The sequence below is a fragment of the Eubalaena glacialis genome, chromosome 2 (genome assembly GCF_028564815.1).
Source record: "Eubalaena glacialis isolate mEubGla1 chromosome 2, mEubGla1.1.hap2.+ XY, whole genome shotgun sequence".
Lineage (NCBI taxonomy): Eukaryota > Metazoa > Chordata > Mammalia > Artiodactyla > Balaenidae > Eubalaena > Eubalaena glacialis.
The window spans coordinates 970,355-996,926 of record NC_083717.1 but is presented as its reverse complement, the minus strand read 5'-3'; the positions used below and the strand labels follow the sequence as shown (position 1 = coordinate 996,926).

The 26,572-nt window shown below is 40.4% G+C and overlaps 1 protein-coding gene across 5 annotated transcripts in view; it reads left to right on the top strand.

The window, feature by feature from the left end:
- Positions 1-26,572, top strand: part of MPP7 (MAGUK p55 scaffold protein 7) — a 252,180-nt gene that overhangs the window by 153,070 nt on the left and 72,538 nt on the right. For all 5 annotated transcript variants that reach the window (XM_061181523.1, XM_061181526.1, XM_061181525.1 and 2 more), the window contains 6 exons: positions 5,614-5,745; positions 13,848-13,929; positions 14,469-14,554; positions 18,422-18,496; positions 18,680-18,876; positions 19,353-19,417. In XM_061181523.1, coding sequence (XP_061037506.1) covers positions 5,614-5,745; positions 13,848-13,929; positions 14,469-14,554; positions 18,422-18,496; positions 18,680-18,876; positions 19,353-19,417 — 637 coding nt within the window. The remainder of the gene's footprint in view (positions 1-5,613; positions 5,746-13,847; positions 13,930-14,468; positions 14,555-18,421; positions 18,497-18,679; positions 18,877-19,352; positions 19,418-26,572) is intronic.

Genomic DNA, 26,572 nt, shown 5'->3' with positions numbered 1-26,572 from the left:
GTTATTCTTACCGTGTGCAAGATAGTTACCCTAGATACACAGATGACGGCCATTTCTGGTGCTCTTTGTTCCTCTTTATAGGTCTGTGTTCCCATCTGCAGTCATTCCTCTGGTCTGAAAGAACTTCTTATAACGTTTTTGGTAATGCAAGTCTGCTGGTGATGAATTCCTTCAGCTTTTGTATGTCTTTAAAAAGTCTTCAGTATTCCTTCTTTTTAAAAGGTATTTTTGCTGGGTATAGAATTTTAGGCTGACAGTAGTTTTCTTTGAGTATTTTAAAGATGTTGCTCCATTGTCTTGTGGCTCACATTGTTTCTAAATGGAAGTGTGGAGTCATTTTTATCTTTTTTCTTTTGTATGTAGTGTGGTGGGTTTTTTTTTTTTTTTTGGCTGATTTTAAGACAGTCCCCTTTTCACTGGTTTTAAGCAGTTTGGTGTTATGTCTTTTCTGTTTATTGTGCTTGGATACATTGAGCTGCTTAAACATACGGGCTTTTTTGTTTCCATCAAATTTGGAATATTTTCTGCCATATTTGTTCAAATTTTTTTTAACACCTCTCCTGTCTTTGGAGATGCCAGTTGGGTGCTTATAATAGACCATTGAAGTCCCACAGCTCAATAAATGTCTGTTCATAATTTTTCATTATATTTTCTCTTTGTGTTTCATGTGTTTCAATAGTTTTATTGCTTTGCCTACAAGTGTTAATCTTACTCAGTGTACTGAATGAAATGTATTTTCACCTTTATCTGTAGAAGCTTGGTTTGAATCTTTTTTGTACATTCCAAGTCTCCTGTTCAGCTCTTCTTCTAGCTTTTTGAACATTTGGAATTAGTAGTAACTGTTAATTTCCTTTTCTGTGATCTTTCTGTAATTTCAGGATTTGGTTCTATATAATTCTGTCATCTCATTTTTCAGGGTTTAGTTTTATAGCTTTATATTTTTCATCACTGTGCATAGTAGTTTCTGATTTTTTACATGCCTAGTAATTTTTGATTGACTGTCAGTCATTGTGAGTTTTACTTTTTTTGATGCTGGATATTTTTGTATATTTATAGATAATACTCTTGAGTTTAAATCACACAGTTAAGTTATTTGGACGCTTGCTTTTAAACTTTGTTAGGTGAGATCCTAGCAGCATTTAATCTTGGGCTAATTATTTCCTGCTATTAAGACAGTACCCCTCTGTTAACTCTCCTCAATGCCCTGTGAATTGTGAGGCTTTTCGTTGTAACTGGTGGGAACAGGAGCTATTCCTGCCCTGTGCAAGCCTTGGGGATTGTTTCCTGTAATGCAGGGTTTCTCAACCTTGGAACCATTTAAATTTGAGGACTGGATACTTATTTGGCAGTGGGGAGGGGATTGTCCACTATGGTATCAGATGCCTCGGAGCATCTCTGGCCTCTGTGCACTAGACAGCAGTAGCATCCCTTGAATTGTTACAAACCAAAAATGTCCCCAGACAGCCATATGGCTCCCGGGGAGTAAAATTGCCCTCAGTTCCGAACTACTGCTCTAATCCTTCCTGGCAGTTGTTCTGTATGCGAGCCTTGGCTAAGGACTCAAGGAGCTCTGTGCCTGTGCAGCTCTCTCCATTCTCATCCCTTCCCTGAGAACGTTAGCCCCTTGATCTCCCTGGGTTCCCAGCTCTGTTGTCCTGGGTTCCTTCTCCCCCTGACATAGCGGGAAATTCGCTCTAGACAGGAAGCTGGGGCAGTCTTAGGGTTCGCAGTTGTTTCCTGTCTCTCAGTGACCACTGTCCTTCCTTGTCTCATGTCCAGTGTCTTCAAAAACCATTGCTTCATTATCCTTTTTTTTTTTTTTTTTAAGTTTTCTCCAGTGGGTCCCTGTTAACTTCACCTTGGTTCTCATCCTCATTCTTGAACTGTACTTTTGCTGGATACACAATTCTGGGCTGACTGTTATTTTCTTTCTAAGCACTTTCAAGGTGTTTTAACTTTCTTCTAGTTATCTTGCTGCTTGATCAGTCAATTCTCAATCACTTTTTTTTCTTTCCTTCCTGATGATCTGTGTTTTTCTCTCTGATATTTTTAAGAACTACTTTCTGTCTCTGGCATTCTGTCATTTCACTATGATGTATGTAAGCGTGGGTTAATTTTTATTGTTCCTGCTTCCTAAAGGATACATTGGAGTTCCTGAATCTTCAGACTGTGTCTCTCATCAATTGTCAAAAATTTGCAGCTATTATATCTTCAGATAATATTTTATCATCTTGATGATGCTGTTCATTCTTTCCCTTTGAAACTTTTGTTGGATACCAAAAAAAGCACCAACCATAAAGGAAAAAAATATTATTGGGTTCATTAATTTGGATCCTTTTTTGATCAAAGAACACTAATAAGAAAGTGAAAGGGCAAGCTACCAAATGGGAGAATGCATTTGTGGCACCTGTAACCGACAAAGGCTTGGATCCAGTGTGTTATAAAGAACTCTTACAAATCAAGAAGAAAAAGACAGATGGAATAGAAAAATGTGCAAGGATCTTGAACAGGCATTTCACAAAAGAAGGTATCATGATGAATAAAACCCTTGAAGACCAGTTGAAACTCGAAGAGAAAAATGGGACATTGGGTGTATCGGACACCACGGTTGGCAGCAAACAATTGACATTTACATTAAAGAAGTCAGAACAGCAGAAGAAGCAGCAGGGGGCTGAGAAACTGCACCGACAAGAGAGGAAGACCCTCCGCCGTTCAGCCGGTCACCTGAAGTCCAGGCCCCGGAGAGGACGGCCGTTCCACTGAGTCTGGAACTGATCTCACGCGTGATTCGGAGGAGCTCGCCTCCCCCACTTGATCATCGTTAGAGTGTATTATCCGCGCTGGGGACACGCGCTCCTGAAGTCCACGGAAACCCTCGCTGTGTCTGCAGAGGTCAGCATCTGGCAGCGGGTCCCAGGCCTCTGGTCAGACTGCGGGGCTGGGCCCCACTGGCTGTGCGGCACCTCCAGGGCGCTTCTGTGCCTTGTGGCTCCCCGAGAACATGGTCCCTTTTCCCTGGTTTTAATCAAGTAAACGAGGTGGTGGTTTTGTAATATTGTGAAACGTGCACCGTGACATGAGAGGTTCTCCTGTGCTGAAAACCGGGACTGACGGTCTTCCAGAAACTTTCTTGCACTGCCTGCCGCCATCCATGAATCAAGCACCCAAGATGCCATTCCTGTCTTGCCTGACTTGTGAACATCGGTCGTGTTTATGTTTATACGGATATGCTGGTAGCTGTGTTGCTTGTTTATGTGTTAGTTTGGGATTTTTTAAAGCGTATTTTTATACCAAGAGAATATAAAGTAATGGTAATAACAGTCTAAAACAGGAAGTGGAAGCTACTGGATATTCTTTTAACTTGGCAGAAGATTAAATACAGATTTTTTTTTAAATTCTGTTTCTTAAGTGCAATTAGAGATATACTGGCTGGAGAAAACGTTTATAAAAAGAAATGCTTTCATTTGAACAGCAAAGAAAAAAAGATATCATGAGTTATAAGAAAGATGAAATTTCAGCCACGAGAAGATAACACTGTATACTCAGAATGGCCATATTTAAACTACTACTGTAAACTGTTAGATCCCATGATGCAGCTAGAACTTACATAAGCTGTTGGTGGGAGAGTAGCTGGAACGACCACTTTGTCTCGTCTGCCTGTGTTGAATGACCTAGACTTCCACCCTTAAATATACTTAATCCAAATTTGTGTGTCTATGCATCAGCTGATATGAAATATTTACAGCAGCACTGTTTATGATAGCCAAGAGCTGAAAACAGCCTAAATGTCCCTCAAAGGCATGATGGGTAAAGAAACTATGAAATATGTACATGTTGGAGTACTGTACAACCATGAAAAAGGAATGGCTACCAGTAACAGCATGGATGAACCTCACTAACTTAATGTCAGGGAAAAAAGGAAGATCCCATTCTGCGGTATTTAAATAGAGGCAAAACTACCACCTTCAGCGGAATAGAGGCCACGGTGACTAGGAAAGAGCATATTTAGGGGCCCCTGGGGCTCAGTTAATGTTGTGTTTCTTGTTTGGGTGATATTTACAGGGACATATTCATTTTTGAAGATTCTTCATGCAGTATGCTTATGAATTGTGTGCTTTTCCGTATGTATGTTATAGTCAATAAGAAAGCTTAATTTAGACACCATTTCTTCGCCATCTTGGAGCTTCTGTTTCAGTAGATAACAGATATTAAGTATATGTACATAAAAATGGAAACACGGTTAAAAATTATGAGCGTGTATGAAAGCAAAGAAGATGGTGCTATGAGGTCAAGTAACCCGGGGGTCTACGTTTGTATTGGATGTTCTGGCCACGCCTCTGTGAGAAAGAAGCCAGGTATTTAAACTGAGTGAGGAGGGCAGTGGGTATGAGACAGAGTTGGAGGGTAAATTCAAGACTAGGACTTGCTCTTCATCCCAAACCAGTGGGTGGGTAGGAGAGTTCTTAGTAGACCCCTTACGTGACTTACTCTGAGTTTCAAAGTAATTACTCTGGACACACTGTGAATCAGGAATTTGAAAATGAGCCAAAGGTGAATGCAGGTGGACCATTGAAAGGCTCCAGGTAAAAATGCTCCAGGTAAAAGATGATGATCAATGATCTAGACCAAGGGTCGACCACCAGCTTTTTTATGGAAAAATGTCTGTTGCTTCTACTCAGTTTCTCATTGTAGCATGGCAGGCGCCATAAAGCACACGTCAGTGAACAGGCATGGCTGTGTTCCAGGAAAGCTTCACTTACGAAAACAGGTGGCACAGTTGGCCAGCGTCTGCTCTGGACTGGAGAGAAGATAACAAATGTTAGCTTACATTTTGGAAGCAGATTTAACAGGGTGGAGGTTGGATGTTGGGAGTGTAGGTAAGGGGGATTTCAAGGATGATTTCTAGGCTCTGGCTGGAGTAATCGGTGGATCATGATACTGGTGATTAGGGAACAGATTAGTTAAAAGTCTAGACCCAGTCACCCCCAATATAGTGACATGTCACGTTTTTCTCATCTTTTGTCTCTAATAACAATATGACCGTTCTGTGGAGTTTCACCACCACAACCGTCATGACTAGAAATACTTTTATTTTATTCTTTTATACACATAGTAGTCGGCTATTACATCAAAAGTTAAAAAGTGAGAAAAATCACAAGAATGAAAGCTAGTCAGTTGTATTGAGCAGTTCTTTTTGTGTTTTCTGCTAGCAGAAGGAAAGAACAAAAAAGACACGCGTCGTTGTCTGACTCCTGCCAGCCCGTTGGCAGTCTATCTGTAGCCTCATGTTTCTCCCTCCTTTCAAAAGTAGCACTCCCTCACCGACCCCCCCAGCTGCCACTTCTGTACAGATGAACCTGAACCGGAGGACGCCCAGGTTAGCAGACGCTTTACGCTGATGCCTGCCGCACCCTGTGGCTGAGCAGGGTGGCCTCTGTTGTTCTACAGCTTCCCCTCGCCCCGTTTGCAAGAGGCTCCTTCCCAAGTAGTTGCCTTCTTACCGTTGCTGTGGCAGAATTGGAACATCAGTTTGATTTTCCTTATGCTGTAGTCAAATATAAAACGCCAAACACGTCCAACTACTGTAACACTTTTTACCTTGGACTTTGATAGGCTTTGCTCTCTGTACACGATACTGTGGCTCTGAAGAAGTATGATCCCGTGTTGCCTCCTATGCCTGATGATATTGATGATGAGGAAGACTCAGTGAAAATCATCCGTCTGGTCAAAAACAGAGAACCGCTGGTGAGTTCTGGTCTACATTTTATGCACAGCTGTGAGTAGATATCCTGATAAAGCCAAATCTGATGGGCACATACCATTGATTCCTCTCTTTAAAATGTACTTCCTCTGTGTCCTCAACTTTGAAATAAATGGAGCATTCACACCTAAAGCATATGATTTAGAAAAATTAAAATGGAGCCAAATAAAATGGCAGGCATTCTTTTGGTTATAAATAGCAATAGTTTTTAAAATGTGACTTGTTGACATTTATGAAAGACAGCATAGCGTGCACCAGTTACAGCTGATTTGAGGTTTAAAAGTGCAACTAAAAATAATTGCTTATGGCTTTTCTAGAAAGCTGATTGATTTTAAAGTGACGAGAAATTAATCAGGTATCTGATATTTCAAAATGTAGATGTAACCATTTGTTTTAGCCCCAGAATTTATACAGTGCTGAATCATGTCAAGGTCTGGGGTAGGCCGACTAATGCCTCACACCAGCCTGCGGTGATGTCATGTCCTAATCTTCAGAACCTGTGGATATGTTACCTTAAAAGACACAGGGAGCTTTTCATGATTAGTTAAGGATCTTGAGACGAGGAGCGTCTCTTGGATCATCAGGTGGCACCAAGGTAATCACGAGGGTTCTCATTAACGGGAAAGAGGGAAGCAGGAGGGTCAGAGGTACAGAAAGAGATGTGATGGTGAAAGCAAGGGTGGGAATGATGTGGCCAAGGGATGCCAGAAGTGTCTAGAAACTAGGACAGGCAAGGACCGGATTCTTTCCTAGATCCTCCAGGAGGAATGCAACCCTGCTGGCACCTTGATTTGGGCCTGTAATACCCATTTTTGCCTTCCTATTGATACCTCCAGACCTGTAAGATAATAAATCTGTGTTCTAGTAAGCCACTAAATTTGTGGACATTTGTTAACAGCAGCAATAGGAAATGAGTACAGAGTGTATCCATATTTTTATGAAACTATATTCAAAAGGAAAATAAACGTCACAGCCTAGCAGTTGACTTTAAATGTGTTGTGGCCCATTTATTCTAAGTAAAACATTTTTGTGTTCTTAAAGCAAATGGCAGTTGATCATACAATAGTTGCTGGGCACTATGTTATATACTTTACATACTGATTATATTTAATCCTCACAGTTGGTACCATTTTTCTGTTTTTACAGACTAAGAAACTGATATTCAAAGAACTAAAGCAACTTAACCCAAAGTAGCACAGCTCCTGAGTGATAGGACTCGGATCTAGACTTGACTCTCTTTCTTCAAACACTAGTTTTTTCTTCTACACCACATTCTGTCTTTATACTTTTTGGTAGTTTTTATCTTCTTCTTTTGTTTAAAGGCAACTGTGGTGTGTTAATAAATACATTGGACACTCTTACCCAGAACAATATACAGATAACTTTGCTTATTACAGAAGGATAATTGAGCCCCCGAAGCTCATCTGTGGGTGTTCTAAGGTTCCCTGTAGTTGAGATTGTTTGGTTTAGATTATACACTAATGCTTTTCGCCTATGGTTATAACTCTGTGCTGGTAACCTAAGTATGTCTTGGTCTTTATCATGCAGGTGATGCAGGTAAGAGTGGATGGTATGCAGACTAGATGGAGAAAGAGCTCTCTTGGGACCTGTCACCATAAAGTGACTAATCCTTGGTGGGTTCTGTGCATCTACCAATAAGAAGTATGTTTCTGTTTTGACAAATTCAGTCTCTTAGAGAAAGAATTCAAAGACTGGCCATCTTGAGGAGATCCATAATTCATTACTAACAATTTCTTTGATCAGTCATAGTTTTCCAGAGGTGGTGGTTTTCGGTGTGTTGCTTTGGTGAGCTGACATTTAAACAGTCATCAGCAACATTTAAGTTCCACGCTTCCTGATCGAAGAAGATCTTCAAATGTTTTATCAGAGAAATTAGGCATGTACTGCGTGGGGATTTCTCAAAAGTTTTAACTGGACCTGCTGTAAATTAGTTTCAATTTAAAAAGAAATTGAATGAAGTATATAAAATAATGTAAAGTTGTGTTTTCACAGTCTGTTACTGAATAAATCACACCCTTTAGCTCGTAACAAGCATGTAACAACTGAAATAATTAGACCTAACTTTGAGGTGATAATTCTTTGTCATTAGCTCTCTTTTGTTATAGTTTATATAATACATTAAATTCATAGTTTAAAAATGAGAAACCGGGGAACTTCCTTTGTGGTGCAGTGGTTAAGAATCTGCCTGCCAATGCAGGGGACACGGATTTGAGCCCTGGTCCGGGAAGATCCCACATGCCACGGAGCAACTAAGTCCGTGCGCCACAACTACTGAGTCTGCGCTCTAGAGCCCACGAGCCACAACTATTGAGCCCACGTGCCACAACTACTGAAGCCCACGAGCCTAGAGCCCGTGCTCGGCAACAAGAGAAGCTACCGCAATGAGAAGCCCGCGCACGGCAACGAAGACCCAACACAGCCATAAACAAACAAACAAATAAATAAATTTATTTTTTTAAAAAAGTAACTTAGCCAAAGGTTTTTTTCACCAACATATGCAGTTAACTTCTTTAAACTCTAGGTTTCGTTTTCTGCATTTAATGCAATTTAAAGTAATTTTGAGTACTTAAAAAATTATTTTAGTCACTGACTCTTCGCCTTCTTGGTGAGCCACAATTTGATTGCATGATTTTTGTTCAAGGGGATGTATTAAAAATAAATAAGAACTTCATGTAGAAAACAGAACCTCTAACTGGGATGAAGAAATTCCCAAAATTATTTGTTGGGACTCCTGAAAAAAGGTATTAAGATTTTAAATATTGTTTTAACACTGGAATATGGAATCAAGTGAGAATTACTTGTCTTGAACTTTTCTTCATCCAAATGCATAATTACTGTATTTTCTTTAGTTTGACAATTATTGTGAAAGTGAAGAAAGATTATTGGGTGAGTAAATTTATAGTTTAAAAAATGCACGACCCAGAAAAATGGAAAGTATTTATTTATTTTTTATTTTTATTTTTATTTATTTATTTTATTTACCTTTGGCTGTGCTGGGTCCCCGCCTCTGTGCGAGGGCCCTCTCCAGTGCGGCAAGCGGGGGCCACCCTTCATCGCGGTGCGCGGGCCTCTCACTATCGCGGCCTCTCTTGCTGCGGAGCACAGGCTCCAGACGCGCAGGCTCAGTAGTTGTGGCTCACGGGCCCAGTTGCTCCGCGGCATGTGGGACCCCCCCCCCAGACCAGGGCTCGAACCCGTGTCCCCTGCACTAGCAGGCAGACCCTCAACCACTGCACCACCAGGGAAGCCCCAGAAAGTATTTATTTTTAACAAACTCGTCATTTTATATTTGTCAATTGTCTTCTGTCATTTTGGGGAGGTCATTGGAAAAGCCACAGCTGCCGAAGGGGGTCCAGGGGAAGCAAAGACCAAGAGAAAATATAGAGTCTAAGGCATCTTTGGGAGAATGGGTCTGAGTAGTAAGACTCAGAAGTCGTCAAGGCGAGGGAAGCCAGGCTGAAATAAAATTCTAGCCAAGTGGATGGATGGTCAGGAGCTGTTTGGCAAATGATTCAGGAGGAAAGTCCATACGATTAGCAATCAAGAGGTTAGCCTATCAGTGTTATTTAAGAATGTAATTTTGTTGTTAGGCCGAGGTATAATGTGCCGAAATGAGCACCAAGCTTGCATCAGGCGACCTCAGTGCGAGGTTTGCTCCACTTGCTCCTTATAGCAGCAAGTCATTTATTGCAGCCTCAGGCTCCTGATCAGAAAATCGGGAGATAAGCCTCTTTTGTGAGTGCTTTGAATATCAACTGACATTTAATGTGTTCGGAAATGCTGTGTAAGTTCTTTGCATTATGCCAGCATCAAATGAACGTGACATAGCATGATCAGGTAGAAGCTAGTTGACAACTAGTTTACAGAGAGGATGGTTTCCTGTGTGAGAGGCAGTGAACACAGATCATGTAGGTATTTGGGAATGGAAAGGAGAAGGGGTGATAGTTTGAGGGGAGGGATGGATGAAAGAATTGCAAGAAGGGGAGAAGGGCACTGGTCAGGTTGCCAGGAACAGGGCTGTTCTCCCTCCCTGTGAGTTTGGAGCAATTTATACCTATTTTATCCAGAAGATTAATTTTTAGACCGGCTGAAGAAAATGAAATTCTCTTAGTGAATGAGTGGATTATGAGCCTTAATTTTCAGTGTTTCTTGCATGGATTTTCCTTTTACTTCTTTTAGAACAGGGGTTCTCAAACTCTGGTATTATTAGGGTTACCTGAGACGCTCACTTCAGATGCAGGCTGTAGGGCCTCTGCCCCCAGGAGTCCACATCATGAGCTTCAGGTCGGGCCTGGGAATCAAATAGATTGTAAAACGTGTCGCAGGCCTTCTTGACGCCAGTGTTTGGTCAACCGTACATGAAAGCCCTTGTTGCAGAAGTCCAACCTGAAATTGTGCCACCTCTTTAAGGAGGTCTTAGGGCATTGGCAGTGGTCTCCGGGGGACAGTTTTTATCTGCGTCTTAGTGCTCCTTGTTTCTAAACCATTTTCCAGAAGTAACAAGAAAAGTCTAACCAGAATGTTAACTTCTCAATCTAACCTAAAGCTGTCTACACTCTGTCTGTCATCAAAATCACATAGAATAAATTAAAAATAATTATGTAAGAAAATATGTAAGTATTAAAGCATTAGATTCCATTTTAATTTATATTTCATTTCAGACTATACCATCGGAATGTCGACTTTTATACAGTATCACATGAAATGTGCTCTATGTTATTGGGTTTTGATCTTACTCCTAGTACATTGCCCTAGGAATACATCAAGGAATTGTGATAATAAGGGTTTGGAAAGCAATATGGAGACAGAAAGTGTTCAAGAATGTAGGGATCAAAAAGAAGATTGAGTCAAGTGCTAGTATCCTGTAGAAAGTGAGAGACCGTTTCTCAGGTCCGTAGTTTACCCTGCAAGGGGAGGTAGAATCAGCAGAGAGCAAGCATGTCTATTTCAAGGTCCTACCTATAGCCATAGGTAAGTATATTTCAGGGCCTATAACAAGTCCTGTAAGTGTTGGAATGCTTTTCTCCCTCCACACGTCCTGGAAGTGATTTCTTTCAGCCCCTGGCTTTAAAAACCATTTGCGTGCCAGTGACCCCCAGGCCCATTTCTCTTCCGGACCTTTCCTCTGATCTTTACGTTTGGACGTCCACCAGTCTGCCCAGTATCTCCATTTGGATGTAGCTGGCATCTCAGTCTTCACGTGTCTGAAAGCAGACTGATCTTTGCCCCCAGTCTGTTCCAGCCCTGTGGTTCCGCCTCTCAATTGATGGACAATCCCATCTCTCCAGTTATTCAGCCAAGAGCCATAGAGTCTACCTTTGATGCCTCTCTTTCTTTCACATCCCATTTCCAATCCACTGGGAAATCCTTTCAGCCCTACCAATATGTTCCAACATATTTGGACCACCTTTCATCACGGCTCTTCCTGCCCGTCAGATCCGGGCCTCCATCGTCTTTGCCCTGGATTGTTGTGACAGCATCCTCCTTGTTCGCTTGCTTTAGCCCCTGCATTCCTTCAGTCTCTTCTTAACAGCAGGTGGGGGGATCCTTCCGGATCACATCACTGCCGCCGTTCAGGTTCTCCCTGTTTGTTTCACAGCGCAGTCCAGAGTCCTCCCAGGGGCCTGCAGAGCGCTGCACGCCCTGACTCCCCGCTCCTCCTGACCCGCCTGCTGTGCTTCTCCGCTTTTACGTTGCCCCAGACACAGTGGCTTCTTTGTTCTTCTCTGATCCTTCCATTTTGCCCTGGCTCTTTCCGCTGTTCTTTCCCTTGGGCTGACTCCTTCATCTCCTTCCAGCCTTCTCGTGGAGCCCGGCGTCTTTACATCCTGTCTTTCCTCTCCCTGCCCTGGCACTCCTGTTCTTTCTTCCTGCCCTACCCCCCCCCCCCCCCCCGCCCAGGTCGCCACAGTGTTTACCACCTTCTAACATACTGTAAGATAGATCTCATTGTTTCATCTTCTGTCTATTGTCTGTCTCCCCTGTGAGAATGTAAGCTCCATGAGGGGGAAGAAACATTGGGGTTTCTTTTTCTTTTTCAGCAATGTGTCAGAAACCCTTAGACCAGAAGCTGGCACATAGTAGGTTCTCAATAAACATTTATCACCTTCATTGAGCACAGCAGACTGGATGGTTCCATACTGAAAAACTGCAGTCCATAGTGGAGCAAGAGATTTGTTTCAGTTACCTAATTTTGTGTTACAAACCGCCACCCAGAGATTGTAGCTAAAACAATAATATTATCTCTCACAGTTTTGGAGGTTGACAGGCTCAGTTGGGCAGTTTTTCCTTAGAGTCCCTCCTGTGTAGTTAGACAGGGGCTGAGACTGGAGTCACCTGAGGGTTTCTTCATCCCCAGGACTGGTGCCTGGGCTGGGTGGCTGGAAAGCTGGGGGCTGGTCAGGCATCTCTTTTAACAAGTGGCATCTCTGCCTGGCTGGCTTGGGCCTCCTCCCAGCATGGCTGTACACATGATTTCTTACATGGTGGCTGACTTCCCACAGAGCCAGCGTTTCTAGAGTTCCAGGAGGTTAGCTGCAAGTCTTCTCACAGCCTTAGGTGCCCCAGAACCATTTCACCACTTGACGTGGGGATACGGCAGGCACACACCAAGAGGGGAGAATTGATGCTCTGCATCTGCAAAAGCAATGGTTAAGAAAGCAATTCTCATCAGTTTGCCTTAGACAGGTTCTGACTTTACTGCATACTAGTCTGATCTCAGGCAAATTATAACCATTTGGCATTCAATTTCTCATCTATAAAATACAGATAAGTAATCTTAAATTAGATAACTAGACCCTTACGATGTTAGGCTTACTTTGGTGGGAGAGTTTGAGACACATTGTTAAAGAAAGTGAAAGTTGATCTAATTACACTAATTAGTTATATTAAGGATATTACATTTCCAGTCATCTTGGCTACAAGTTATCTGTTTAAAAGCAGAAAATACCAGTAATTGGAGAGTCTAAGGTTTATGACCATGGAGAGATACTCATTCAAGTCTTTGGCCTTGAATGCATGCGTAGGTGAGGAAAAATGCCACAAAATCATCCTAACACTTAATTATTTAATTTTTTTGCTATTATTAGATATGTATTTGATAGCTGTCATATACAAAATAAAATGTCATATAGAAAGCATGCACTACAAATGGATTCCTAATTTTGTTTCCATATCTATTTGGTAATGCTGTAAATGTGTTTATTGGCACACGCGAGAAGAATTCCACCTTCTTGGGGGTGCGCTCTGCCTCCACCTAACGTGCACCTCTTCAGTGCGTGGTGTGATGTAGATGGCTCGGCTAAACCACTGCCAGTTTCTCGGAAGCAGAGTCATGAAAAGGCGTTCAAAGTAACCATGTGTACCTGATGTTCTGACAAAGAGCATGCAGTTAATTTGCTCCTGAACATCCATAAGTAAAGAATTTCTGGGTTCCTTTTGAAATTGTTTCCTAATCTCATGCCAAAATGTTAGTTCTGTTTGTACCTAGGTGCAGTCCTAGTACATAAAAACCTTGGAGTAACAGATCTTTTTTTTTCCCCCCCCCCCCCACTTTCTTTATTATCATTGCTGAGTTCCTTTAGTGTAATGTAATAGTGTAATAGAAGGATCACTGAACTAAAGGTCACGTGATCTGGGTTTTAGTTTTCTAGTTTATATAATCTTTTTTCTATTCACTTCACCTTCTCTGTTTAGTCTACCTTCTCATAGGGTATTGTAAAGATAAAGTGAAATGAGGAAATGCTGTAAAAGGGTAGAAACAAATAGTATTCAAATACAAGGGATTATAATGGAAAGAAGATATTTGTACACTTTGCATAGTACTGAAGAGATTAAAGATTTCAAAAATCTTTGCATTGTGCTGAAAACCTTAGACGATCTGTGTGGTAGAAAGTTGTGTGTCTAGTGATAAGTATTTGTGAGCAAAAGGGACGACATCTGTTCCTCCTTCCTTTACTTTTTGTAGCGTTTTTACTTTTTCCAGATGAATGTCCTTATTTCTGCCCTCTTTCCTACCACCCAGTACACACATTTACCCACAAACACTATTTTTTTTCCTTTAAAGGGAGCTACCATTAAGAAAGATGATCAGACCGGGGCCGTCGTTGTGGCCAGAATCATGAGAGGAGGAGCCGCAGACAGAAGTGGTGAGAGTTTAAATGTCAGGCGGCCGTGGACGGGTCCCGTGGATTTTATGTGTCACATTTCCAGGATGTAACTGAGAGGATAACAGTCTTTTGATACAATACAGCAAAACAGTAATAAGATACTGTACTCTGTGTTAAAATGTGGGAACCTATTTAAATAAATGGTAAATTTCATTCTAGAATACTTTACAGTCTTAGCTTATATGGGCTTCCAAGGTTATATTAAGACTTACTTCAATGTCTCTGATTTGAAAAGTACTACTGAAAGCATGCAGCCTTTTAAAAAATTTATCTTTAAGATGAAAGTAATGTGCATCTCTAGAAAAAGACTGAGATGCCTCTGCTGTTCCTTTGGCAGCGTTGTGATGTTATGGCCTTGGAGAGGCTGGAGGCTCAGCCTCTGAAACCTCAAGGGCCCGAGATGTGTGTCCTCGGCGTGCACTGAGGGCACCACACGGTGCTTTCAGGATGGGCACACTGCAGACCACGGCTTCTTTTGTACGTAACGCTGCTCATGTTCTGAATTTGCGATTTCTCAGGTCTTATTCACGTGGGCGATGAACTTAGGGAAGTGAATGGGATACCTGTCGAGGATAAAAGCCCTGAGGAAATCATTCAGATCTTGGTAAGCTGAAAATTTACTTAAAAACGGCAGGGAAAATGAGGTTGAATCACTGTCTTTCAGACCTGGTTGTGAACACAGGATTTGGATTTAGTAGCCCAGGGTTTGGATCCCAGCGCTGTTACTTAATCCCCCATTATGTCCTTGGAAAATACCTTAATCTTTTTATTTCCTCCCTGTTTTCATCTACAGAATGAGAATAAGAAGTGGTAACTCTCTCACTGGAGTGTCTGGAGCGTTAAATGAGCTAATGTAGATCAAGAGTTTGACAGGGCCCATCTCAGATTAGGTCCTTAATACATGGCACCTACTCTTGTTGTTGAGGATGCATTTATCTCTGTCTCTAGGGGCTATGCTTTCCGGGTATATAAAAAAGTGAAACTAACTTAGATGTCTTATGAAATCTAAAACGAAATGAAATTATTATAAGCCTTGGCAGTATAAATTCTCAAGTTCATTTGTAAGGATAGAATAAAGGGAGACTGTCCCTTTTACATATGAAAACATGTTATTAACCTATAGAGAGTTTAGTATCTCAAAATAGACCTCCGTATATATGAAAATTTAGTGTATGATTAAGGTGGCATTTTAAATCAGTGTGAAAGCAGTGAGATCATTTCATAAATGGTATTGGATTAATTGATTATTCAGTTAGAAAAAATAGTCCTTATTTTACAACTCACACAAAAATAAATCCCCTCAAATCAAGTAAGTTTTTTAAAAAGTCATAAAAAGTAGAGAAAGGTTTTTTTAACCTTGATGTGAAATTCAAATAGAAAAATAACTGACCTGATGACTAGAATTGAAAACTTTTTCTACAGTAAAAGATACTGTACATAAAATTTAAAAGATAAATGAGATTGTAGGCAAAATATTTTCAATTTATGTGATAGAAGGCTCATATTTTAATGTATATAGAGAGTTCTTAAAAATCATTAAGAAAGAAACGGTTACAGAAAAATCAACAAAGTGTGTGTACAGAGAATTACAAAAGAAAACATGATGTCTGAAAAATATTGGATTGGTGGTTATTTAAAAGCTTGGTAATGCCCAGAGTTAGCCAGATTATAAGGAAATAGATATGTTTATATGCTTTTTTTGGTAGGGTAAACTAATAGAACCTTTTGAGATGGCTATCTGAAACTATCCATTTTAAATTTGCATACCCCTTAATCAAGAAGTTCAACTGTTGCAAATTGACCCAAAGGAAATAATTTCAAATGTGTATAAACAAGATATTTTTAAAATATTTAGAAACTATCAAGAAGGTTGAATTGATTATCATTCATTCACGTGATGGATTACTGTGAAGCATTCACAATGGCTGATAGACCTATATGACTTAGTAATAATAGTAATACTAGTAATTGCTTACATTGATTGAGCCCTTAATGATACTGTTCTAAGGGCTTTACATACATTAAAACAGCAGTCCCCAGCCTTTTCGGCACCAGGGACTGGTTTTGTGGACGACACTTTTTCCATGGACCGCAGGGGGGTGGGGGGATGGTTTCAGGACGATTCGAGCACATTACATTTATTATGCACTTTATTTCTGTTATTATTACATTGTGACATATAATGGAATAATTATACAACTCACCATAATGCAGAATCAGTGGGAGCCCTGAGCTCGTTTTCACTTGCCACTCACTGATAGGGTTTTGTTATGAGTCTGCAAGCAATTGATTTATTGTGGTCTCTGTGCAGTCCAACCTCTCTGCTAATGATAATCTGTATTTGCAGCCGCTCCGCAGCGCTAGCATCACCGCCTAAGCTCCACCTCAGATCATCAGGCGTTAGATTCTCATAAGGAACACGCAACCTAGATCCCTCACGTGTGCAGTTCACAGTAGGGTTCGCGCTCCTATGAGCATCTCATGCTGCCGCTGATCTGACAGAAGGCGGAGCTCAGGCGGTAACGCGAGTGATGGGGAGCGGCTGTAAATACAGATGAAGCTTCGCTCGCTCACCCGCCACTCACCTCCTGCTGTGCGGCCCGGTTCCTAACGGGCCACGGACCAGTACCAGTCTGTGGCCCAGGGGTCGGGGACCCCTGCATTAAAACACACACACACACACACACACACACACACACACACACACACACACACTAGAGGAAGGGGAAGGGATTATAGAGAAGACTTGCTTTCTTTCTACTTACGCAGTTTAGTATTATATAAATTCTTAATAAGGTTAGTGAGTTACTTTTATGATAAGCAATAACAGTGATATTACCATTTTGAAATCACTCCTTTATAAAATTCTGATATTTATACTATTAAACCCCCCATTTTATGTGAGTCTCTTTGCTGCACTGGAGCTGCTTCCATATGCTGACAAAAGCTGATTCAATGCAACTTTTCCCATCCTGGCTTTCAGTGACTTCATGCTGATAAATTGAAACTGGCTGTGATGGGAGTATTCACACCATGGAAATTGGCAAACAATATCAATCAGGGCCTTTTTAACAAAATGGAGTCCTGGTCACCAGCACACACTGATAGCGAAGCTCAGGGAGGTCCGCCCAGCCCTCCCCCTCTCGCCTTTCCTCCCTGTCCACCCGTCTTCCTAGATATGTACTTAGTGCTTTCACAGAGCTTACGACTTAGTGGGGGTAGAAGACATTAAGAAATAATTGTGTAAATAATTATATAGATATGGTTATGACAAATGCTAAAAAGAGAGAAAGAATGACATAAGAGTGTGTTAAAGGCAGACCTACTCTTTTTTTTTTTTTTTTTTTTAATTATTTATTTATTTATATGTATTTTTGGCTGTGTTGGGTCTTCGTTTCTGTGCGAGAGCTTTCTCTAGTTGCGGCGAGCGGGGGCCACTCTTCATCGCGGTGCGCGGGCCTCTCACTGTCGCGGCCTCTCCTGTTGCGGAGCACAGGCTCCAGACGCGCAGGCTCAGTAGTTGTGGCTCACGGGCTCAGTTGCTCCGCGGCATGTGGGATCTTCCCAGACCAGGGCTCGAACCCGTGTCCCCTGCGTTGGCAGGCAGATTCTCAATCACTGCGCCACCGGGGAAGCCCCGGCAGACCTACTCTTTAAAAAAATTTTTTTTGAAGTATAGTTACTTTGCAATGTGTTAGTTTCAGGTGTACAGCAAAGTGATTCAGCTACACACACACACACACGTATATACATATATATATATTCTTTTTCAGCTTCTTTTCCATTGTAGGTTATTACAAAATATTGAGTAGAGTTCCCTGTGCTACACAGCAGGTCCCTGTTAGGAAGACCTACCCTTGTCTGAGGTAGTCAGCAAAGAATTTTGGGTATTGTTGCTTGCTTTAATTAAATTAGAGTAGACAATCTTCCCATCTTTTAATTAATCTACTACATTTGGGGCTTTTCTTACTAACCAGAATATGATACAGATGAGTGTTTTTCATTATTTTTCTGATGAGCATCGCAACTGAGTCGTGTATTTATAGCCACATTACTGGAAGTTGTAGGAATTTTGTCCCTGAAACCTGGCTGCTGAGCCTTAGGTGCAGTGGTCTGAACCTTGCACACGGTCTGTTCTTGCCATTTAATCCTGTTCAAGGCACTGTGCATATTCTGTCTTTCTATTTTGATGTAACTCAACATGGATGGTAATACATTCATCGGCATTTTTAAAGTGCACAGGAGGTAAAAGTGGTTTAGTGGTTAATGTTTTTTAACTTATTTGACAAACTTTAGTGCCTTCTCACGTTACAGGAATTTCTACAAAAATAGTTTCCTCAGTTTGTTCTGTCTAAGAGTAGACACCCCAAGCTTGTAAATTTTTAGAATCGTTTCATTTTCTACCTATTTGACTTTCTTCCTCCTTGGCTCCAGAGGTTTTCTTATAACTCTTTCTTTCCTCTGACATCAGGCTCAGTCTCAGGGTGCAATCACATTCAAGATTATACCCAGCATCAAGGAGGAGACACCATCAAAGGAGGGCAAGGTAACCATCCCTCAGAAACCCTTTTTTGTGGGAACCAATGTTTTTCCATTTACTAAATATCCTCTTTGTCACAACAAGTTTATCTTAATATTCTATTTCTTAAATAAATCAGAGTTAGAAGAATGTTGGCCACTTCACATTTATTTTTTATATTTATTCATCTGAAACGGAACTTTCTTCCAGATGTTTATCAAAGCCCTCTTTGACTATGACCCTAACGAGGATAAAGCAATTCCATGTAAGGAAGCTGGGCTTTCTTTCAAAAAGGGAGATATTCTTCAGATTATGAGCCAGGATGATGCAACATGGTGGCAGGCGAAGCACGAAGGAGATGCCAATCCCAGAGCAGGCTTGATTCCCTCTAAGCATTTCCAGGAAAGGTGAGTTCCTGGCCCAGAATCATGGCCTGTCTTCAGCTGACCTTTTGTTCTCTGCAAAATATCATTCCAGCATAGTTGTGATAAAATAAGCACTAAAACCTTGCCTTAGAATTCCTTATCCCTCAGGTTTGGATTTCTGTTTTGTCTAACGAAGTATGAATAATGACCAAAAATAATATGACACTCTCAGGTCATATTCAGTTTTTGTTACGAAGCAAGTGGAAAATAGCACATTAATATCTGAAACTGTATTGATGTGAAAGATGGAAAAATAAAGAAGAATGATTTCAGAGTGGGGAGAATTTATAAAAATTTGAAAGTAGAGGATTTATTTCTTAATTTGAGTAGATTGCATTGTGTTCATTTTTTCCTCCAACGTTCCATTTTTTTTCTTAAGGCTTTTAATATTTTGGTGTTATGTTAATCTTGGATCTGTACTGTAAATTGATAGGCATATTGACCTTCTTTTCCCCCAGGAGATTGGCTCTGAGACGACCAGAAACATTAGTCCAGCCCCTGAAAGTTTCCAACAGGAAATCATGTAAGCTTGTTAATCAGAATGCAGAGTAACTAAGTCTTGCTGTTTACTTTTGACCATTACAGCAGGTGTTTGTGGTAGAATAAGAGGTCCTATTACCTGTGATAGCGTTTGGGTTATCATTTCACAAGAACCAACAAGTAAGAAATTCATAGTGGGAATAGTAAAGTGAATCTTTTGAAGAAAGGGGTGTTTGGGGTTGTTTATAATAAACCCATGACTCACTCTTTAAGAAAAAAACTAATAACTACGACTCTCTTTGATTCTGAATTTAGGTATTTTATAATGTAACCTAAAATGCAACTCTTATTTCTCTAAAGCTAGGAGGTTTGGATAAGATATTTCTTGGTAAAGATTGGAGGAAAAAAATCCATCACTTTCTTGGGCACAAAAGCAATTGTGCCTAAAACAGTCGTTCTTGTTCTACTTTCTTCCTTGCTTATTCTGACATCACAGTAACTCTGACCTTCACCGGGTCTGTTCAGAGTTATTACCGGACTAGATTAAAAGAAAATAAGAATAAGAAAAACGATGATGTAGGATTACTGGAAAAGATAGTATGGTTTTTCTTTTAACCTACACTTCTCTCAGATTCTCTTTACTTCTCACCTCCCACCTCTTGTAAGTCCCCATCCTACTTTATCTTCTCTGCTTCATGGTTCTAGGTATTTTAAGAGTTAAAAAAAAAAAAAAGCCCTTTTGTTTTCAGCATGGAAATTGTACGTTAAAAGGTGAAATGAGCAAATAAATGGTCCTGGAATTTCACACCAACATCTGTTTTTAGTATCGTTGCATTTTTTCCCATCTCCTGTTATTTCTGTCAGTGTGTAGAAGCCTAGAGCCCAGGAATCACGTTATAAGGGAGCCAAACTACAGTCGAGTATAAATCTCACAAGCAAGCTTCAAGTAGAGCACTGATTCAAAAGCCTGCTTGTTCTTGCTCTGTTAAGTCTGGGCAGAAGGAAAAAACACTTGTCACAGAATGCCACATGTCCCGTGACATCGAAAGCTTCAAGTTTAACCAGAATGTTGCATTGTTCTTAAGTGTGACGAATTTTCACTGGCAACTCATCCAGTGGAAAGGAGCTCTGAGGCCTCTACCTGACTTGCTCTTTGAGGGTTTTTTAAATTTGGGGGCCTGCACATTTCTTTTTTTTTTTTTTTTAATTTTTATTTATTTATTTAGTTATTTATGACTGTGTTGGGTCTTCGTTTCTGTGCGAGGGCTTTCTCTAGTTGCGGCAAGTGGGGGCCACTCTTCATCGCGGTGCGCGGGCCTCTCACTATCGCGGCCTCTCTTGTTGCGGAGCACAGGCTCCAGACGCGCAGGCTCAGTAGTTGTGGCTCACGGGCCTAGTTGCTCCGCGGCACGTGGGATCTTCCCAGACCAGGGCTCGAACCCGTGTCCCCTGCATTGGCAGGCAGACTCTCAACCACTGCGCCACCAGGGAAGCCCCTGCACATTTCTTATACATTTGGTGCATGTGGGATAAAATGTGTCTAACTTGAAAATGAAATAAATGTGATTCTACTCGAATCTGAATCCGTACTCTAATTTGCTTGAGTTTTAGGCGACTTAGAAATATGTAATTGGTTATAATTATGAATTTTCACTTACTTAAAATTTTTGATGTATCTTTTTTTGTTTTAAAGAACTGTGCAAAGTAGAGAGATTGTCTTCTTAATAGCTCTCCCCAAACTGGTTTCAGGATAAATGTGTGTGTGTGTGTGTGCGTGTGTGTGTGTGTGTGTGTGTGTGTGTGTGTAGAGCACTAATTGTAATGGAGGCTATTTTGTCTTTGAATTTACATAATTTCTTTTTTTTTAATTTTATTTATATTTTTATACAGCAGGTTCTTACTACTTATCTATTTTATACACATCAGTGTATACATGTCAATTCCAATCTCCCAGTTCATCACACCGCCCACCCCCCTGCCGCTTCCCCCCCTTGGTGTCCATACGTTTGTTCTCTACATCTGTGTCTCTGTTTCTGCCTTGCAAACCGGTTCATCTGTACCATTTTCCTAGATTCCACATATATGCGTTAATATACAATATTTGTTTTTCTCTTTCTGACTTACTTTACTCTGTATGACAGTCTCTAGGTCCGTCCACGTCTCTACAAATGACCCAATTTTGTTCCTTTTCATGGCTGAGTAATATGCCATTGTATATATGTGCCACATCTTCTTTATCCGTTCGTCTGTTGATGGGCACGTAGGTTGCTTCCAGGACCTGGCTATTGTAAATAGTGCTGCAGTGAACATTGGGGTGCATGTGTCTTTTTGAATTATGGTTTTCTCAGGGTATATGCCCAGTAGTGGGATTGCTGGGTCATGTGGTAATTCTATTTTTAGTTTTTTAAGGAACCTCCATACTGTTCTCCATAGTGGCTGTTTACATTCCCACCAACAGTACGAGAGGGTTCCCTTATCTCCACACCCTCTCCAGCATTTGTTGTTTGTAGATTTTCTGATGATGTCCATTCTAACCAGTGTGAAGTGATACCTCATTGTAGTTTTGATTTGCATTTCCCTAATATGAATTTACATAATTTCTTTTATATGTTAGTACTCTAGTGTTTGAGCTTCAGGACTTGTCTTTATGGAACGTGGTCGTCCTTTCACCCTTTCTTCCTTTTCTTCTCTCCTCTCTTTTTTTTTTAACCTAGATTTTGATTCACTGAGAGATGCGTTGTTTGTTCTTATAGGTAGACGTTCTTTACTTTTAAATAAAAAAATAAATCTGATCAACATTATCCAAAGTAAATACAGCGTATAGTAAATACAGCTTCCTTCAGAGAGACCGTATACCTCTGTGAAAATTAAATGGAAGGCCCCTGTCTTTATTCTCAAAGAATTGAAATTCCATGTGAAATTTCTTTGAATGTTGTCTCATAAACCCCTGAACTCAAAAGTTATACAAAAATCATTGCACTGGATCTGAACATTTTTTATTTATTTATTTTTTAATTTATTCATTTGGCCTCACTGCACGGCACGTGGGGGGATCTTAGTTCCCTGACCAGGGATCAAACCCGCGCCCATTGCATTGGAAGCGCGGAGTCTTAACCACCGGACTGCCAAGGAAGTCCCTGGATCTGAACATTTTTAAAAGCATTTAAAAGCACTTTGTTTTGTAACCTGTGTATTTGAAAGTGATTTTTTTTTGTTTTTTATGTAACTAAATCTTGTGAAGACCATCTGACTCAACACTTCCTGGACTTCAACCTTTGGTACTTAGATTTTTGGAATAGGACATTCGTTATCATGCCCTTTGCTAAATTATAGAATAATACTATGAAGAAAAGCAGAAAGTTGATATAAAATCCTTTATTTTTATATTTTATTTTATTGAAAAAATCTACTGTATATATTTTATAATCGATCTATTTAATTACATTGAATAGTCATGGAATAGGTTTTAAGAAAATTTCTGATTTAATATAAAATTTCTAAAAGAAGAATAATTCTCTCATGTTGGTGTTTATAAATTTATGAAAAATACTCATGTTGATAAAAATTTTCTGCACTAAATTTCACAAGTGCTCTTAAAACCTAGGAAGATGTTGGTTAAGCATTGAATTTAGAATAATGACTTAAAGGTCATTAGCCAGTTAACTTTTTTGACAAATTGATTGCTTTTGTATTGGTAGGATTTTACTCTTTATTTGATTCACAATGTATCATCATAACTGAAGTTTGCATGGAGGAAAAGTTCGTGGACGATGGCTCTGGCGCTGTAGGGCTTCAGCTAGTGTGCACACAGAGGTCAGAAAGGACTGGAGCATGCCAGTACTGTTATCTCTGCCTTTATATTTGTGCTAGAACTCTGGGTCCGGGCTCCATGGTTAAAAAATCAGAAGCCATGGTAGTACCGACCTCCTCAGGCTTTTAAACTGGCACCCTTATGCAAAACTCTGAGTGTGGGTGGTATTCATCCTTGATGCTTGGTTATTTCCTCTCCTTAGGAATCTTGGCGTATCTAATGCATATACAGAAAACAGGCTTCTCAAACGAAGTAATTTGCCTCTTACACATTCCTAAAAACTAAAACATGAACTCTTAAAACTGAAACATTCCTAGATCTTAGAAGCTTGATGTAGGAACTCATCTCCTCCTCTTTCTTCCTGCCCCTCCTCCCATTTTTTGGAGGAATAGCTTATCCAACACAGAAATTTATGATAGAATTTTATCTTCCCGCCCTCCCCCTTCATCCAGTGCTAGGTTCTCACATAACGGGTTGATGTTAGTAATACAGACAGAGGAACAGACCTGGAAGGCTGACAGGTGTTCCTTGCTGTGACCAACGTTTAGATTGTTATCAGACGGACACGGGGTGCGTGTTTGGGGCCCAAGTAAGCGCATATCTCATGTCTCAAGTAGCCCGTAGGGGCAGTTCTCCTGACAGACACTTAGTAGCTTGCAGTTCTTGTGTCGATAGAATTTACCCTACGACTTTCCTGCCAAAGCTTATTTTTACAGTTCAGTTGCATATATAAAGCCATATGATAGCACCTAACCTTTAAAAAGAAATATGAATTTCTTTGATTACTTGAAATATTGTTTGTTCCCTTTTTATTGAAACATAAGTATGTAAGTTAGGAATTAGCTTCTTAGTAGCATAAACATTACCTTCAACTTCAATCAGATGTAACTTATATTTAAATCGAGTTCGTATTCATGTAGTATATTTTACTGCAGAATGTTCAAGTATGATACTTACTTACTGTGCTTGGTTTCCTTTTTTTAGTTATCAAAGTATAAATACCTGAACATTTCTAATAATGCTGATTGAATAATATTAATGAAGACATTTTCTTTTACAAAATAGCTCTAGTAGAATTCTAGTAATAAATAAACCAGAAATCAAAAATATACAATTTATTGAGTTTTTAAAAATTAGAAGGTAAAGACATAAAATAGTTTAGAATTTGTTTTAACCGATTTTGATGGTTATCATGTGGGTAAAAAAGAAAATATTTGACTGCAAGCAAAGGGTGTCCATTCAAACAGGCTGTCACCAAATTCACTCAAAGACAAGTATTTTGTGGATTGAAGGTCTCAGTCTACCAACGACAGAATTTAAACGTTGAGGAAAAGAGTGAATTCATTCTTCATGGTACCAGTGTTGTGGAAGACCGAACTTTTGAGAATACTATATATATCATTGCTCTACAGGCTGTAATACTACTTTCCAAGTTGAATAAGCACCTTCTTCCTGGCATCTTAGATAATGTTTATTTACTGTGTTCACACATAGATTTAATTCAGAAATGAACAAATAGATTGCTTATGTTCTTAAATTTCTGTATCTAAAACTTTGTCAAACATTTTCTTAATATTGGTGGGATCATGTGTAACAGAAACATACGGGGTTTTAAAAATACTGGAAATATTTTTTTCCCCTGATGCTCTTTGGGAGATGCCAAAGATCAGAGCTCGTGTAGAAAGAGGTGTAGATGAATTAAATTGTAAATTGCACATCTGATTGTTTACACCATGAGATGGTTGAGGTAAAGGCGTTTCTTGTTGCTTATTTTTCGTCTGTGATATCCTTACATATATAAAGATATATAAAGATAACACTGTCAGGGTGTGTGTTTAGCTTTTCCATCTGAGCGGTTCTAAGCCATATGGTCTCTGGGGACCCGACGTCATGCAGGTAAGAGGGTTGATCGGCGGTTAGGGGTCTGGTCTTTGGTCATGGATCACTGCAGCCTTTTAGGGGAGATGGCAGGCATTGAGGGGTGAGGGGTCTGAGGAAGCAGTTTCTAGAGTGGGGCTCTAACTTTGCCCCAAAGACTATCCCACTGATAGAGACCAGTTTCTCCACTTGTCAGGAGTATCAGACATGTCCCATGCGGGGTGACCTCCAGTGACCGGGAAAGTCCCTCCTGCCTGGCGCGCAGAGCTCATCAAATGCTTTTCACGCGAGCCTCCACACTCCTTTCTCTGAGGACGGCAAGTCTCTCTCTTCGTGACCTTGGCCTCTCTCTGTGCTTTTTATAATTGTCACATCCTGCACGTCAGGGCTTGACGGCGTAGCGTGGACTCTTGCTGCGCCCCTCCCCAGCTCTCCTGGCAGAGAAACACCTGAGAGGTTGATGTTCGGGGCGGGCCAGAGGCTGGAGCAGCGGAAGGTGGCGGAAGTAGTCAGGAAACTTGAAAGAAATTTGTTATTTCCGATGACCTTTCCCCTGACGTGCATTTTCTGGCTTGAAGCTCCAGGTATTAAAAAGTGACTTTCGATGTGATGGCGTAGCATGGGAGTTCAAAACTCAGACTCTGGAGCCAGACCGCGTGGGTCCACAACCCAGCTTTGCCACGTACGAGTGATCCATCCCTCTCTGCCTCTGCTTCCCCATCTGTAAGATGGGGATAATACTTCCGGCCTCATAGAGTTGTTGGAAAATTAAGTTTATGCGTTTGACGTCCATGCAGCAGTGCCTTATCAGAGGAAGAGTCCTGCCACTTATCCCAACTGTCTTCTGAGGTCTACCTTCTGTATATTTTCCCCCTTTGTTTTTCCTACTGGATATCTGTTCAGCATGATACTTGCTATTGGATATTTACGTGTGTGTTGTGTCATGCTAAAAATACCATTCTCTTCCTACTTAAGAACTGCAACGAGGAAATATTCTTTTGAATATTTATGGAGCCTATTTAGGACCTCTTATTAGAATATGAAATATACATATTCTACATGTAATTTAAGTTACAGATTTTATTTTGTGGATTGGCTTTGGTGTTTTAATTTGTGTGTGTGTGTGTGTTTTACATGGCTTTTATCATCTGATTTATGTGACATTGAGTCTTTAATCAGGAGTGCAATACTCAGTCTATCCTGCTGTTTCTATCAGAAAATACACTCTGTTTTAACAATCAACTTTACAGCAGAAATGTCTGAGATCACAGGTTGATCAGTCTTAAACACAGCTTGTGTTATTTCTACCTAGATGCCTGGCTTGGCTATCCTGTGTCACATCATTCATTGTTTGTTTTCTAATGATTTGTTTTAGATGCACATGACATTTCAGAGCTACTAAGAAATGAGGATAAATAAACTCACAACTTGAGTGGCTCATACTGTGAGCCTGAATAATAATGATTTGCTTGTCATTTTGGCAAATACTGTCCAAATAGAGCTAATGCA